This window comes from Nerophis lumbriciformis, linkage group LG12 (assembly GCF_033978685.3).
Source record: "Nerophis lumbriciformis linkage group LG12, RoL_Nlum_v2.1, whole genome shotgun sequence".
Taxonomy (NCBI): domain Eukaryota; kingdom Metazoa; phylum Chordata; class Actinopteri; order Syngnathiformes; family Syngnathidae; genus Nerophis; species Nerophis lumbriciformis.
The window spans coordinates 32283753-32300320 of record NC_084559.2 but is presented as its reverse complement, the minus strand read 5'-3'; the positions used below and the strand labels follow the sequence as shown (position 1 = coordinate 32300320).

The 16568-nt window shown below is 38.5% G+C and overlaps 2 protein-coding genes across 4 annotated transcripts; one reads left to right on the top strand and one right to left on the bottom strand.

The window, feature by feature from the left end:
* Positions 1–1703: 1703 nt before the first annotated feature.
* On the bottom strand, positions 1704–11539 carry unga (uracil DNA glycosylase a). Of its 3 annotated transcripts, none has more exons than XM_061986375.1 (7): positions 11311–11539; positions 10755–10955; positions 5859–5954; positions 5134–5231; positions 4973–5061; positions 2149–2327; positions 1704–2067 (listed from the first exon to the last, which is right to left on the bottom strand). In XM_061986375.1, the coding sequence occupies exons 1-7, from the start codon at positions 11362–11364 to the stop codon at positions 1927–1929; spliced, it is 858 nt and encodes a 285-aa protein (XP_061842359.1). In that variant the 5' UTR covers positions 11365–11539; the 3' UTR covers positions 1704–1926. The 3 variants fall into 3 exon arrangements, with proteins under 3 accessions (XP_061842359.1, XP_061842357.1, XP_061842356.1); XM_061986373.1 differs by having other exon boundaries at positions 11269–11536; XM_061986372.1 differs by lacking the exon at positions 11311–11539 and having other exon boundaries at positions 10755–11188.
* alkbh2 (alkB homolog 2, alpha-ketoglutarate dependent dioxygenase) lies at positions 10844–16115 on the top strand. The gene is made up of 4 exons (XM_061986376.1): positions 10844–10993; positions 13741–14029; positions 14290–14488; positions 14555–16115. The coding sequence occupies exons 2-4, from the start codon at positions 13780–13782 to the stop codon at positions 14862–14864; spliced, it is 759 nt and encodes a 252-aa protein (XP_061842360.1). The 5' UTR covers positions 10844–10993; positions 13741–13779; the 3' UTR covers positions 14865–16115.
* Positions 16116–16568: the final 453 nt, after the last annotated feature.

Below are 16568 nucleotides of genomic sequence, written 5' to 3'. Positions count from 1 at the left end.
ACAAAACCGGGACATCTAACATGGTGCATCACATTTGTGCAAAACCCCGAACCTCCACAAACACCCTGAGCATGAGCAGTTTCGTTCGCCGTGATCCCAGAAGAGTGCCACAGGATGTTAAAACAAGATAGAACGCAGCTGCCTGCAGCAGTTTGAGTGGCGCGAGCGCGCTTGGAGGTGCGCTCAGCGCGGCTCCCAGATGATTGCGCACTGGTGTGCGTCTGGGCCGTGACAGCGTGGCACGCATTGAATGTCTCTGCTACATTGGATCAGTCTCCTTTCTTTAACAGGCAAAAGCTTTATAACCTCACTAATGCCTTGCATCGTCTATATTAGATATATAACAACGGGCAGGTGGCGGATGGCGGGCGGGTGCGGTTTTGATTAGTTAGTTCGGGTGGATGGCGGATGGTTGACGACTTTTGTGATGCGGTTGCGGATGAAATAATTGCCTATCCGCGCATCTCTAGTGACTATATATTGTTCATGTGTTCAATTTAAAATAAATACAAACCTTTACTTAAATGTGTATCTGCAACCTAACAACAAATAGACTATTACATTGTCAGTATTGTGAATTGATGTATTTGATGTAAATAAAGTGGTACCATCCAAACTTTCCCGGTTGATTACGTTATTGCTCATACCGGAAATCACTTTTTTTACTTCAACATTAATATGATACTGAACTAACACCAACCGGAAGTATTAAACATTATTCTGTTGCAAGCTACATTTTTCATACATCAAAGTATATTTAAAAAAAAAAAAAAGGGATTCATTACTTTAAATTACTAATTTAATCTTGGAAAATCCATCCATCCATCCATTTTCTACTAAAATGTCACCAAAAAATAGTAAAGCCTTTAAATAATGTTTTGGATATATTTAATTTGTTATAGATAAGCCCATTTTATTAAATGTTATTTTTATCTCTTCGTTGTCTTGTCTCTCATTTTAACTTTTACTTCCTTTAACATGTTTTGTTTGTATTTAACTCTTTATATTAACATTGCTGAACCTGTTGTAAAATATTGAAAACAATGAATTTTATTGAACGTGTCTTTAATTTGTTTGAACATTGTACATATACCGTTTGTGTGTTCAATTAAAAAATGTAAAAAAAAAAAAACACCAACCGGAAAAGTACGCGTTTTGTTTGTGCTGTACTTTGGACAAAAATATAATCATGATTTTTTATTTATTGTTAAGTATTTCAGGATAATTAACAATGGTGAAAAAAATAACTTTACAGCAAGATCAGGGGTGTCCAGAATGCAGCTTAAATAAATACTACTGGTATTACAAAAAAAACAACCCAATTGAATAAACATATGCATATTGTTTGTTTTCTATTTAAATTTTTTTTATATTGTATTGATTTTGAAAGTGAAAAATATAAAAAAAAATAGCCCCACATCTTTTGATACCCCTGAGCCTGATAAATGAAAACATATTGTATAAACCATTTTAGTTTATGTCCTGCTGCATTAATAAACATCTGTCCAAATATGCAAGTCGTATCTAATTCTGATGACTATTGACAGATAAATCACGTCAAAGTTTTTTGATAATAAAACCAACACCACATGATCTCTTCTCCTGGTTAGAATTTGTGTACCAACTAGAGGTTTTCTCTCATGACTTGCTTTGGTTTGGTTTTACTTGACGCTTACGTTGACTGAGCAAATAAAGTGATAACAAATCAGTGAAAGGTTTAATGTATACAAAAGACCACATAATAGATATTTACAACACTGACACTACAAAGAACAGGAAATAAAAACTAAACGCATCATAGCAGCATGCAACGAAATAACTTTGCCACATAGCATAAAAGTGTTATAGTGTAACTTGGAAAGGAGAAAAAGCTTATAGAGGATTTTTTACGAGTGTTTGACGTGTGGTTAAATCAAGACGATGCGTTTAAAGTGCCTTCCAGTCGACTGGTGACTTTCCAGATTTCTCCAGCAGATCGTTGGCCTTTGAGAAATGTTTGCAGCCAAAGAATCCTCGATGGGCCGACAGAGGAGAAGGATGCACCGTCTGCAGGATGTGGTGACGTTTCTATGGTGACCGGGACCATCGTTATTTAATAAAACAATGTAGCGTGAAAATGCACCAATGTACGGTTGATTATACGCTTACTCTGTTAATGGTGGCTCCCTTTTTCTGAGCGTAGGCCCCCCACAGGATGAAGACCAGGCCCTCCTGGTTGTTGCTGAGCCACTGTACCACCGCGTCAGTGAACGTCTCCCAGCCTTTGTCTTTGTGAGAGTTGGCCTGGTGGGCTCGTACGGTCAGCACGGCGTTGAGCAACAACACGCCTATTGGGTTACAGATGAATATTTTATAGTGCTATGTGGTGATCAGGGGCGTATTTAGTCTTTTGGGGACCCCAAGCCAAAATCAGTCATTGGGACCTCCATATAACAAAAACCTCACGATTTGAAACTACCATGACAACTGCACATTAGGGCTTGGCAACATTTTTACAGAGATCATTATTTTTCTAGTGTAGTTGGACCTGACGTGCAGCGCTATTATTGTGAAATGTGTGACTGGTGGGAAAAAGACAGATAATAACGGTGATCACGTTTGAACGAGATGAGACTGTTGACTTTAAGAAAAAAATTCTTACCTGCCGAGCTTGCCTACACCTTACCAGACCCTCGGTTACGATAGGTTACCATTTTGAACACATTAAAACTCACATTATGTGATGAAACACGTTGCTTTCCACTGGCACTGCAGAGATGAGATCCATTAAAACAGTGGTCCCCAACCTTTTGTAACTGCAGACCGGTCAACGCTTGATAATTTGTTCCACGGACCGGTGGTGGGGGGGCTGGGGGTATGGTATATATTTTATTTTTGTTTGTCATAAAAAGTATAATCATGTGTGCTTACGGACTGTATCCCTGCTGACTGTATTGATATATAATGTAGGAACCAGAATATTAATAACAGAAAGAAACAACCCTTTTGTGTGAATGAGTGAGGGAGGTTTTTTGGGTTGGTGCACTAATTGTAAGTGTATCTTGTGTTTTTTATGTTGATTTAATTAAAAAAATACAAAATTTAAAAAAAAAAAGTATTTTTATTTGTTTTAATTTCTTGTGCGGCCCGGTACCAATCAATCCACGGACTGGTACCCGCGGCCCGGTGGTTGGGGACCACTGCATTAAAAGACTGGCTTTTATTTATTTAGTAATTAATTTTATCAAGGAAACAATCACTTGTTGCAGTAATAACATACCATCTGATCATAATATTTCACCAATTTAGACTATTGGTGAGAATTATTTAGAAAACATTGAATATAATTCTTTCATTTTTCTTTTTTTTACCATAAATATTCCACACGGTGGTGCAATTTCCGCATTCTTTAACAGTGACGTCACTATTTTAGTTTTTGTGTATTTTGGATCCCCATAAGCCCCCGAAAATTTGAAATCAAACCACAGAAGCATGGTGCAGATTTTTTATAAAACAATCTTGCCTTCTTTCAAACCTGCTCCATAGAGCCGCTTGGAATTTGAGACTTCAGTGACGTATTTTGCCTTAGCTACGTCAGCAGATGTCTCCATATATGGTAGAGGGTTACCCGAAGAGCTTTGCGCAAGTCTGACATTTTTATTCAGTTGTTGTAATCCAAAGTTGTAGTCAACAAGTTCCTTCTTACCTCTATCCTCTTGTTGTGGGGCAGACTGGCTCATACATGCACATGCATCCTCCGCTGTTGCCATTTCTAATGAACAGTAGCGTAAAGTTCTAACTTATATCTGTCAGTAGATTTGTTATGGAAGCGCTAAAACTACAACATGGCTGACGGGGTGGAGACGCAGTTTAATGGGAATTGGCCTGAAGGGGGACTTGGGCATGTAAATAAGACCGCCCACAAAACGGCGCATTCTGAAGGGAAAGCAGCTTGAAGACTGTCTGTAAAACCGACCAAAGAACCACCATTACATGTTATGTAGATCAGGGGTTCCTAACCTTTTTGACCTCGGGGCACAACTTTTCCACTCGGGGCCCACTCAAATATTAACTCTGAATTAGTAATATTACTTTTGATTTTAATCACATTCAATAATTATATCTAACCGTCTTACAGTTTAACAGGACAAACCTTGTCAAATTATATAAAAATATGTGTTAAGCACAAAGATTATTATTAAGGCCTAGGTCAGACTGAATACAAAAATAAATACTAATCAAATATACTGCATAAAAAGTGAAGAAAAATAAATGTACATACAATTATACAGTGCTGAAATAACTTGGAATTAAATACATAATAAATCATGTTTCTTAAATAAACTGTCAATAAAATTGGAGTGCAAATGAAAATACAGCTTCACCACTTTAGTCATAATTTTTGCGCTTAAGAAACTTCTCTGGTTTTTTTGGTTGTTTGATGTCATTACTGCTACATGTGGTGGAAAAGTGTATTACAACTGAGTACCGATGGCGGCCCATGCGGACCATAACTGAGAAACATATTTTTTGGTGGCCCTTTAGTGGGCGCTCGTGGCCTAACAATGGTTAAGAAACACTGGTGCAAACCATAAAGAAGTGTTTTAAATGTAGAAGAAAAAAAAGACCCCTTTAAAAAAAATCATTGCTGTCTTAATTGGAATCTCTTCGTCTACGCTCCACTTAGGTAATGCCGCTTCATCTTTATAAAAACCTATCATATCAACAAGTTTGTTTAAACGGTCTTCTGGAATCAAGTCTGCACATGTGCAGTTGCATGGAATTGTGTGACAAGGGCGAAAATTAGCATGATTGATTAAGCATTTTGTTGTATTTAGAAGGGTACGAATTAAGGCAAAAAAAATTACAATTGTTCTCCAAAAAGAGAAAACTATTGTTTTTTTATGAGACGTTTAGTGTTTGCCTAATAGTTTTAGTCCAATCCCCAGTCGTGAGGATTATTTAGTCTTCTAGATTTCATTTTAAAACCCACCTTGTTTGGCCCAGCAGGTCAGATCTCCATGTCCAGGATGCTGGAAACCTTCAATGTCACTCACCAGCTCTTTGTAGATGTTCTCCAAACTGGAAATAGACACACACATGTTTATGGTGATTCCAGGTAAAGAGAAGCAGATTGCTGTCATAGGTTAGTACCTGGGCGGGGGAGGCACGGGTCTTTTGACACTGAAACACAACCCATGGGCTTGGTTTGGACCATGGTACGGGTCCTGACCAAGGATCACTACTTTAACCTGGAAAGAGAAAAAAAAAATAGTGAGACAACGGGATCTGTAATAAATAACGCCTCACTAGTTCTCAGCTCAGCACGCATCAAAATATTCCTTTTTGATGTTTGTCAGGCTTTATGGGACTGCTTCACAACACTTTCTAAATCATGTGAGGGTGTTGCAAAAATAACATGTGAAGAGAAGAATAAACACAATATCATTGTCACTTGTTAGCGAAGTAAAAGTACCTCAACTTACGAGCTTAACTGACTCTGAGATGGAGTTCTTATCTCAAAACAATGTTGCCCCCTGAAATCAATTGTAAAGCGTGGGATGCAGTGGTGTAAAGCACGTCGCCACTGGACTCTAGCGCAGTGGAGACGCGTTCTCTGGAATGATGAATCACGTTTTTCCATCTGGCAATCTGATGGATGAGTCTGGCTTGGCCCCTTGGTTCCAGTAAAAGGAACATTGAATGCTCCAGTATACCAAAACATTTTGGAAAATTCCATGGGATGGCACTTCAAGTTCATATTTGAGTAAAGGCAGGTGGCCAAATACTTTTGGCAATATAGTGTATGTGCATATGTATGTATGTTTGCACAGTCAGTGCTCATTAAAAATATATGATTAAAAAAAAATGCGACTCACATCACGAACGTCACACATCTGAGTCCAAGTGAAAACCTGTTCAGGAGGAGGGTAAACTGTGTGACGCTTCCTCTCATCATCAACAAACCGCATCAACTGTAGGGAAGAAAAGAGTCAGAAACACTCAGTGGTCCTCAATTCTTTCCTGTCACACTCACCTTAAGGGACAAAAATGCCCCCTCGCACCGATTAAAACATTGAGAACTTAATAATGTTTACTTATCTATTTGTACAAATTAAACCACTGGATGAGCGCATTGCAACCAAATTTTGCATACAATAACTTGACAGCTCATCACATCATTTGATAACAATAAAACTTTCTAATCTATTCTAATATCAAAATAGATGAATACAATTAGCTGTGATAACATCTGCAACACCAAAAACAATTTCCAAGTAAAATTTTTAAACTTGATCTGCAACATTTAAAAATGGTCAGCCTGTTGATTAGTTAGAACACTGCTGTCACCGAGCTGGTGGATTTTGTATTGTTATGCATGAATTAAAAAAAACAAAACATACAGATAATACAAAGAGTTCCCTTGCCTCTTTTAGTGAAATTTTAAGATGGTACAAATAAAAATAACCACATATTCAACCGAGGAGATAGCATTTGGAATGTTTCAGCTACTTACCTTGTTCATTTTTGCGTACCAAACCATAAGTGTGAATGCAGCCTAGTTAAACTTTAAAGGGGAACCGCATCTTGGGGGGAATTGTGCCTATCATTCACAATCCTTATGTAAGACCAGAATGTGTTCCGTTTTTTTTAATACCGTACATTCTATCTTGTAAAATACAGCAAGTACGGGGTGGCTAACAATGCAGCAATTTTATTGCGCGCATAAAGCCGTCTAAAAACATCCAAAAACGCCAAATACTCAATTTACATCTCGTGACCTGAATATTAACCAAGTTTTAGTGATACTGGTATTTAAAGTGCTTACGCAGACAAACGATTTTTAGCGACACCAGGATCACACAGAGCTAACTAGCTTATGCAGCTATTGACATACTAAGCTGCTGCATCGCTTCGGAGTTGGCGAAAGTTCATTCTAGATGATGAATCATGGCGTTCACTTGAATGGAAGGTTGGTCAACTTTGACATTCAACAAACTCGCAAATGGTAGGAAAGACCCCGAAAAGACGTTTGCTTTTTTTTTAACCTTTGTGAGGATTATGTATAATTCTTTATCCAAACGGGAAGACAAACAGCCCATTAGTCAGCATCCCAGGGAGAGCAGACATTGTACAGTAAGTGATTGTTTTATTATGTTTGTAGTTTGTATTTATTGTTGTTTATTTATTTAGGATGACTAAAAGTTATTTATCTTCCAATTACAGTACAATGATAAAAGTTCTACAGTCATGGTAAATATGTTTACATATATCCTTTTAAACGGTTACTTGCATTATTATTATGTATTCTAAATTACATTTCATCATAATCACTGTGTAGTTTTTATCAGTTATTTATTCCGTTTAAGAGCATGATGTAGACCAGGGATGTCAAAGTCATTTTAGATCGGGGGCCACATGGAGAAAAACCTACTCCCAAGTGGGCCGGACTAGAAAAATCACGGCACGATAATTAAACAATAAAGACAATATCAGATTGTTTTCTTTGTTTAAAAATAGAACAAGCACATTCTGAAAATGTACAAATCATAATGTTTTTCGGGTTTTTTTACATTTAGATGTTGCGGTTAATAGTATTCTACCTTTATTCGTCGTTATTTATACTTTCTATATAAATTATGTGATATTATTCATCAGTCAACTCATTGGTGTTAATTTTCAATCTATCAAGATAAAAAAAATAACATCAAAATCAAATTACAGGATGTTATTTATGTAGTTTGATCATTTTCCTCGACTGGTGCACTAACATGTGTTTTGTTTTTGTTTTTTTTACTATGTAGCATCATCTACAAATAATTGCTATTGCGGCATCTAGTGGACACATTTAGAACAGCAGTTTCTTTCATTCAAACATTTCGGCTCATTGTTATACTTAAACTCATCCCGCGGGCCTGATAAAACCTTACGTTTGAACCCTTGATGTAGACAAAAGCTCACAGTCGGTCTGCATATAACCAAATATTTTTTAAAGGAGATTGTTGCATTTTGTTTTCATGTGTGACCCCTTGAGACAAGAATATGTTGAATGACAGTCTAAAAGTAACATGTCTTTCTTCACTCGTTATTTTTGCAGTTTTATGCATTTTAAGTATAAATCGGGAATCAAATCGCAATTGCAATTTTGGAGACAAAAATCGCAATTTTTATTTTTTTAATCGTGCAGCCCTATTCAGCACTTTGCAATACTGCTACTGTGCTACATGATGTTTAGTAGACCTGAGAATCTTTGGCCACCTCACGATTCGATTACGATTCAGGAGCTACGATTCGATTAAAAAAAATCGATTGATGCATCTTTAAATTTATATATATTCATGCAATTTTACATTTATTTTCATTTCACTAAATAAGTGTTTATTGCTTGCAATTTTTGAAAACAGTGCATTTGTAATAAGAAATTCTCATCACATTTATTAAATCAATGGACGTGTGTGCAAAACTGGAACATAAGTGCCCTATAATAAAAGGAGCTGGTCGGATCTCTCAAGGCGGTGGCTCGCTGCAGTCAACCAAATTTTAGAACTGTCTGCATTACTTTATTTACAATAAATAAATCGATTAACAACTATTGCCGTTTACTAATCAATTTTATAATCATCCATATCCGAATTGCGATTAATCTAAAAATCTATTATTTCCCCCCACCTCTAATTTTAGTGTTTTACTAAAGCTGAATCTGTTTAGCACACAGCTTCTAAAACTTGGACCTCATCCTCCGTATATTCAGGCTCAAAAAATACAAGATCCTGGATCATCATTTGTCCCAAAGTAGTTTTTGTTGTCTCTCAAAGTCTGCCATGAGTAGTTGCGCTGTTGTTGTAGGAAAAGCAAACCGTGATGAGTCTGAAATTAACGCACCGCTGTATGCTTAAAATACGTAAATATGACATGTTATTATAAATGTGCCTGGTACTAAATGTAACATATAGTGTGTATGTAAACAGTAACACTGCTGTGCGTGTATATAAAAGGTTGATGGAGGTTTTTGGATGTTTTTAGAGGACCTTATAGGCAGAATTTAGCAAATCCCACTATTATTAGCTTCTGCTAGGTTTATTTACGAGTTAGAATGCATACAAAATAAAAACAAATGGAACAAAAATTAATCTGTTTGGCTACAATTAGAGATGTCTGATAATATCGGACTACCGATATTATCGGCCGATAAATGCTTTAAAATGTAATATCGTAAATTATCTGTATCGGTTTCAAAATTATCGGTATCGGTTTCAAAAAGTACAATTTATGACTTGACGCTGTGTACACGGTGAAGTACAGAGCGCCAATAAACCTTAAAGGCACTGCCTTTGCGTGCCGGCCCAGTCACATAATATCTTTGGCTTTACACACACACACAAGTGAATGCAAGCATACTTGGTCAACAGCCATACAGGTCACACTGAGGGTGGCCGTATACACAACTTTAACACTGTTACAAATATGCGCCACACTGTGAACCCACACCAAACAAGAATGACAAACACATTTCGGGAGAACATCCGCACCGTAACACAACAGAACAAATACCCAGAACCCCTTGCAGCACTAACTCTTCCGGTACGCTACAATATACACCCCCGCTAGCCCCCCTCCCTCCCCCTACCCCGCCCACCTCAACCTCCTCATGCTCTCTCAGGGAGAGCATGTCCCAAATTCCAAGCTGCTGTTTTGAGGCATGTTAAAAAAAAGAATGCACTTTGTGACTTCAATAATAAATATGGCAGTGCCATGTTGGCATTTTTTTTCTCCATAACTTGAGTTGATTTATTTTGGAAAACCTTGTTACATTGTTTAATGCATCCAGCGGGGCATCACAACACAATTAGACATAAAAATGTGTTAATTCCACGACTGTATATATCGGTATCGGTTGATATCGGAATCGGTAATTAAGAGTTGGACGATATCGGAATATTGGATATCGGCAAAAAAGCCATTATCGGACATCTCTAGCCTCAATACTCAGCAATATGTTTGGAGGAGAAAAAATTGGGCCTTTAATCCCAGGAACACCATCCCTACCGTCAAGCATGGTGGTGGTAGTATTATGCTCTGGGCCTGTTTTTCTGCCAATGGAACTGGTGCTTTACAGAGAGTAAATGGGACAATGAAAAAGGAGGATTACCTCCAAATTCTTCAGGACAACCTAAAATCATCAGCCCAGAGGTTGGATCTTGCGCGCAGTTGGGTGTTCCAACAGGACAATGACCCCAAACACACATCAAAAGTGGTAAAGGAATGGCTAAATCAGGCTAGAATTAAGGTTTTAGAATGGCCTTCCCAAAATCCTGACTTAAACGCATGGACAATGCTGAAGAAACAAGTCTATGTCAGAAAACCAACAAATTTAGCTGAACTGCACCAAATTTGTAAGAGGAGTGGTCAAAAATTCAACCAGAAGCTTGTGGATGGCTACCAAAAGTGCCTTATTGCAGTGAAACTTGCCAAGGGACATGTAACCAAATATTAACATTGCTGTATATATACTTTTGACCCAGCAGATTTGGTCACATAATAAATTCATAAAAGAACCAAACTTCATGAATGTTTTTGGTGACATACAAGTATGTGCTCCAATCACTTTGTCACAAAAAAATAACAGCAGTAGAAATTATTGGAAGCACATAAGGATTGTGAAAGGCACAATTAAAAAAAAAAGTGCAGTTCCCCTTTAAGAGTGGTGCACTTAAAAATGCACTATCAATACAAATCAATTAAAAGAGTTGTGCACTAGCTAACTGTGCACTCACCTGTTTGAAATAAGGTTTTGCAAACTCAGCAGCGAGTGCCTTTTGCCAACTTTCTCCAACCCCAGCAGGAACGTGACCGGAAGTGAGCTTCTCCAGCGCCGCCTTCTTGTTACGGGCGATGGTGTCCTGCTGCGCCTGAGTTAGAGGCGCCGGTGGCGGGCTGGAGGGCTCCGGCTCGACCTCCGAGGACTTCCTCTTCTCCTGCACGATTTCGGTACATTGTGCGCAAAACAGAGCAGGTAAGAAACGAGCTGCCTGGGGCGGAATTAGCTGACGAAAGTGAAAAGGGCGCAGCGCAAACATGGCCACACGCTCTATTTAACGGTCCTGAACAGACTTGTGGTTTTGAATGTAGCCTGCTTGTCGCCCAGAAGCACACGGCTGGTGATAGTTAACTAATAACGTGACATATTAGAATGGTGCTAGTTTACTATCAATAACTTTATATGTTAGCATAAACCTGCTAAATAATGTCAGCTAGCAAAGCATAATGGCGTGTATAAATGACGCTCACCGAATGTTTCGCGTCCTCCTCTTCATTGAGTTTTTTACAAACCTTCTTGTTGGAGACCGGTGAAAAGAATGAATTAATGGTTTTCTGTCCAATCATTTTATGGATTCTACGACGAGTGTCCGGTTGTTAAAAGTTCTATTAACAGTGGAGAGTTCTGAAGACCCTTACACACCGAAAGGATTTCGCGCCAACACTGAAGTGACGTCACAGACTATGCCAATGAGCGGTGAGACCTTCAAGACCGACCACGTTCACTGGTGTTTTTTTGACAGCCTCGCTGGCTGTGTTGCTGTAGGCATTTTGTTGCATAAAAAATAAAACATGGGCATGCCTTGTGTTAAATTAAATATACACATTTTTTAAATGTATAGGTGAAATATTAATCAACAGGGTTCAACAAACAAATGATTGAGTATTGTAAATACATTTCTAAACAAAGCGGAAATCACATGCTAATTGTGGGCCAAGATTTTTGTACTTGAAAAAAATCAACATAGAAACTGAAAAATAAAGTTCTGATGTTGAGTTTTTGAAAATACATCAGTGATTCTCAAACCGTGATACCCGTACCAGGCTCCATCTAGTAGTACGCCAAATATATATAATAGTGTCCTGGGCATGACGTTAAAGTGCATCCGGCAGTGGAGGCTCCTCTATGGGGTCTTGGGGCACTAGGAGGTTAACCCCTTTACTACTGTTACCCCAGGTGGCCCTTGGCAAAGGCCTAGTACCTGACTGCCCCCTAGCCAGGGATACGGTGAAGTCCTCAACGGCGGAGCAGGCGGAAGACGGTAGATTTAAGAACTACCACAACGGCTGCGATGGCAGAAGAAGGCTGCAGCAGAATAGGGTCCCCAGTTGTCTTGGACTCCATGCCACTGGACCCTGACCCGATTCTGTCAAGGATCGTGTGGTGACTGTCTGTGCACCAGTCTCCCCACGTTAAACTAAGTCACGCACAGGCATCCTCCATAAAGGGATACACCCCTACCAGAAGGATCGTCATACTCGTTCGAGTGACCGCAGATGATGACGCCAAATAATTACTGAATTAAATATTGTTATGAGCTGAATGGAGCTTTACAACGGTTTATCAGCTTCCGTCATTTCTATCTCTCAAAACCTGTGAGAACCGAATGTTCTCCACATTCTCCACTTATGTCCGCACTTTCCCAGTCTCACAGCCAATCAACACGCATAACACTTGAAAGCCGAGTCATACCAAAGACTTTAAAAATGGGACCCATTACCTCCCTGCTTGGCACTCAGCATCAAGGGTTGGAATTGGGGGTTAAATCACCAAAATGATTCCCGAGCGCAGCCACCGCTGCTGCTCACTGCTCCCCTCACCTCCCAGGGGGTTGAACAAGGGGAGGGGTCAAATGCAGAGAGTAATTTCACCACACCTAGTGTGTGTGTGACTACAGTGGTACTTGGACATTGTGTAGCCCTTTGAGACACTCGTGATTTAGGGCTATATAAGTAAACTTTGATTGATTGATTGATTGATTGATTGGCAGAAAGCTGCACGTAATCTTTAAAAACGTATTTTAATATTTATTTTAGTACAATGTTTATTCATCTTTTATGTGCAATTAAATGTATTTGATTCATTAAGTAGTGTTTTCCTGCATTCAAGCAGTGTTGCTGTTCAAACTGTGTGTAATGTTACGCTGGCCAAAAATATTAAATATACCTGTTGAATAAAACCGCTACCTTGTTTTTAATGAATACTTAGACCTACTGCGCTACTGTATTGTAATGTGGGTCATTATGGTGGGACATGGAGGGACAAGCGGTTTTGAGAACCACTTGTGTATATTCTAAATAAAAATAAATGCACACAATTTTTACAGGTAGAATATACTGTAATTATGATTCACTATGGTAATTTGAACAAATTATTTATTGAAATGTTTTCACTTTTCATATATTTTGATATTTGAGCTTCTTTTTTATTCAGATTCAAATCTCAATGTTTACAGCTCCATTTGTTTTTGTTTCGGATTTTTCTTTTTCTGAATCAAATCCTTATTTTACAAACTCAGAATTTTGGCTTTGTTGTCGTCAACTGAGAAGGGTTTTGAATCTGAAAAAAAAGGAAAAATAAGACCTCAATTTAAAAAGAAAAGACAGCTCAAAAATCAAATTATATGAAAGTGAAACATGTAAATAAATAACTTGAATTACCAGAGTGAATCATACTTTTATTCAGCCTGAAAAAAGTGTACCCTCATTTTTTTTATTTTGAATACATAATCATGCATTAAAAAAAATTCAACATCAAAATGTGATTTTTAGTTTGTTTATTTAAATACAAAACTTTTGGCCCTAATTTAGATCCATAACACTGCAAGTAAAAATACTTTTAAAGTTTTAATTTATCCAGTTTTAAGAATGTGTGTTTCGCTCATTGCGTTCCATGGGGAATACAGTAAAAGTCCTGTTTGTCGTCATTCTCTGTGTCTTTAGGTCTGGGAAAAAAAAGTTGGCTCCTGGTTGCTTGATGCAATGGAAACGTTTATGAGTAAACGATCATGCAGTACTGATGATGGCCAAATAAACCTCAGAAAAAAAATAAAAGCAAATGAAGAACTGGAGCAGATGGTGGATGCTGAGGAAGAGGATGAGTTCTCAGATCCAGTGCCTTGGCAAAAAATCGAGTCAGAAGGTCTGGACTGTGACTACGCTTTACTCTTCAGCAAGGAGGAAGCAGACCTTCTTTTGGTGAAACTGGAAGAGGAGGTGGTGTATTTAACAGGTGCGAGTCATTCTTTTAGAGCAGTGCTTCTCAAACTTTTCTCACAGAGTACCACACTTGGCTCTCCAATCACACCTTAATGACCGACATTAAAATACAGTAGCGATGTAGGCCTAAGTATTCATTAAAAACAAGGCAAATGTTTTATATAACGGGTATATTTAGTATGTTTGGCCACTGTTACAATACACACGGTTTGAACAGTAACACCATTGTTTGAGAATCACTGAGTTTGAGGTTTGTTGTTGTTTCTATTCCAGGTGAAGAAGCACAGGTGCAGGTGTTTGGAAAGGTGTACAATATACCGAGGAAGCAGGCCACCTATGGCGATACAGGACTGACTTACACGTATTCTGGAGTGACACGTCTATCTTGCCCATGGACCCCCACACTGGAACATATCCGCGATGCTGTCACAAAAACAACAGGACATACCTTCAATTTTGTCCTGGTCAACCGGTGAGAGAGAGAAAAAAAGAAGAAAGAACAGCTGAGATTTGATGATCTGACAGTTTTTTAAATCAGGTACAAAGATGGGCGGGATCACATGGGTGAACATCGCGACGACGAGAGGGAGCTGGATCCTCGCTGTCCCATAGCGTCAGTCTCTCTCGGTGCCGCGCGAGAGTTCGTGTTCCGTCACAGGGATGCTCGTGGAAAAGAGAGCCGCCGGCGCGTCGAGCCCGTCAAGCTGGTGTTGGCTCACAGAAGTCTGCTGCTCATGAACTCACCAACCAACACTTTCTGGTATCACAACCTTCCTGTTCGAAAGAAGGTCCTCATGCCTCGCATCAACCTCACATTTAGACGCATACTGCCCACCCGCAGAAAATGACAGCTGGGATAGGCATCAAATTCGGTACTTTTATAGGTACCGACCGAAGAACTAACGGTTCTTGGCTGATACCTACCTAACTGATACCATATTTCGATACGACCGCAAACTAGCACAGAATAATTTCCATGCTGACAAAGAAAGAGGAAGGCGCTCAAAAGTACAATATGGCTTCACATCTTGAAAACGCGCGAGCTCAATGCTAATTTACACTGGATTTGCCATAGACATGCTAAAGATTAGCATCAGCAATTTTATACAGTGATGGATTTGTAATGGAGCTACAACTGAGATACACGCAAACAGCCGGTGTGTAATAAATACAATACTTTCAGTTCAAACTAGGGCTTTCAAATTTAACTTACGCATGTGATTAATCACAAAATATCGCATGAATCATGTATCAACACAGATTAATCACCCAGTTTGGTTGTGATACGGCAGGGATGTTTAAGTCAAGTGTTTTGGGGGTCACGTTTGCAGAAAGCTTAGGACTAGGCAGCCAGACTTATTCAGTGTATATTCCGGAGAACCAACGTCTTCTACAGTAGACATCTGATTTTGGTCTATTTTTCTTGTGAGTTTCTCACAGTTATTTTTAAACTAAACTCGAAAGGCCCCCAGTTGAATAGCCCAAATGATGAAAAAGAGAGGACCTAAAATGGAACCTTGAGGAACACTATTCGTATAACTGAAGAAGTTCAACAAATGACTAATGAGTCACATTACAAAAAAAATCTGTAAATGCCAAAAAGGAGAGTACTTAAAAGGGTGCCTTGGGGAATGCCTCAGTTATGTAACTGACAAGTTTAGACCCCAGTGTTCTGTGTTTACTAGCTAGGTTAAAATGTCAATGCAAGGATCTGCCAATGTGTTTACTGTGGCCCAAGTTCCTCGATACAATAAGAGTACTCTAGTGTTTTTAGGAATATGCTGCAAAAATGTTTGTTTCCCAAGTTTTAACTGAACTCGGGGGCCGGTATGATCTCATTCCTGTACCGGATTTGGACCCCTGGACCGCTTGTTGAATAGCCCTGTTATCAGGTCAATGCATACGCCATTGCAAAGATGAGTGGAGACTGACTTGTGTGCTCTGTGACAAATTTCGCTTCATAGTACACTCCAACGGGACTTTGGATAAAACTGTTAACAGGTTTTGAGCAAATAAATTATGTATGTGTAATAAAACTTTTTTTTTTCATTTTCATGTATGACATTGTGATAATAAAACTGCATTTATGACAAATTCTTGGGGTATTTTAAAGTGTATTTAAACTATGCAAGCAAGTAATTTCCTGTGTATATGTAAGTACAATTCAAAAGTGTCAATGTGAATTTAATTAATTAATGTGAAGTTTAAAATCTTTGAAGGGTTCAGCAAAATAAGACTGGCAAATTTTAATGGCAAAGAATACTTCTTGGCTAAGGCAATACACCACTCATTACGCTACTGCTATCTAAAGTCTTGGAGTTGCAACTGCATGCAAAGTCTGCTATTTACAGTCATCCCTTGTTTATTGCCGTTAATTGGTTCCGGACATGCTCTCGATAAATAATTTTTCACAATGTAGGAATCAAAAATTACAAATCAAATATTTTCATAGAGTACAAACACCTGTACTTCCTGTTAAATAGACATGAAAAACCCTTTAGTCACCTTTACACTTTAATGCTGAACATCATGCTCTGATTGGTTTGCTCTTA

What these genes read in the sequence shown, in the direction of transcription:
- alkbh2 (XM_061986376.1), top strand. Translation starts at nt 13,780, where the DNA reads ATGGAAACGTTTATGAGTAAACGATCATGCAGTACTGATGATGGCCAA. An exon ending in GGAGGTGGTGTATTTAACAG is followed by an intron (nt 14,030 to 14,289) that starts GTGCGAGTCATT and finishes TTTCTATTCCAG; the next exon opens with GTGAAGAAGCACAGGTGCAG. An exon ending in AATTTTGTCCTGGTCAACCG is followed by an intron (nt 14,489 to 14,554) that starts GTGAGAGAGAGA and finishes TTTTTAAATCAG; the next exon opens with GTACAAAGATGGGCGGGATC.
- unga (XM_061986372.1), bottom strand. Translation starts at nt 11,057, where the DNA reads ATGTTTGCGCTGCGCCCTTTTCACTTTCGTCAGCTAATTCCGCCCCAG. An exon ending in AGATGTGTGACGTTCGTGAT is followed by an intron (nt 5,232 to 5,858) that starts GTGAGTCGCATT and finishes TTCTCTTTCCAG; the next exon opens with GTTAAAGTAGTGATCCTTGG. An exon ending in AGGGAGCCACCATTAACAGA is followed by an intron (nt 2,068 to 2,148) that starts GTAAGCGTATAA and finishes CGGTCACCATAG; the next exon opens with AAACGTCACCACATCCTGCA.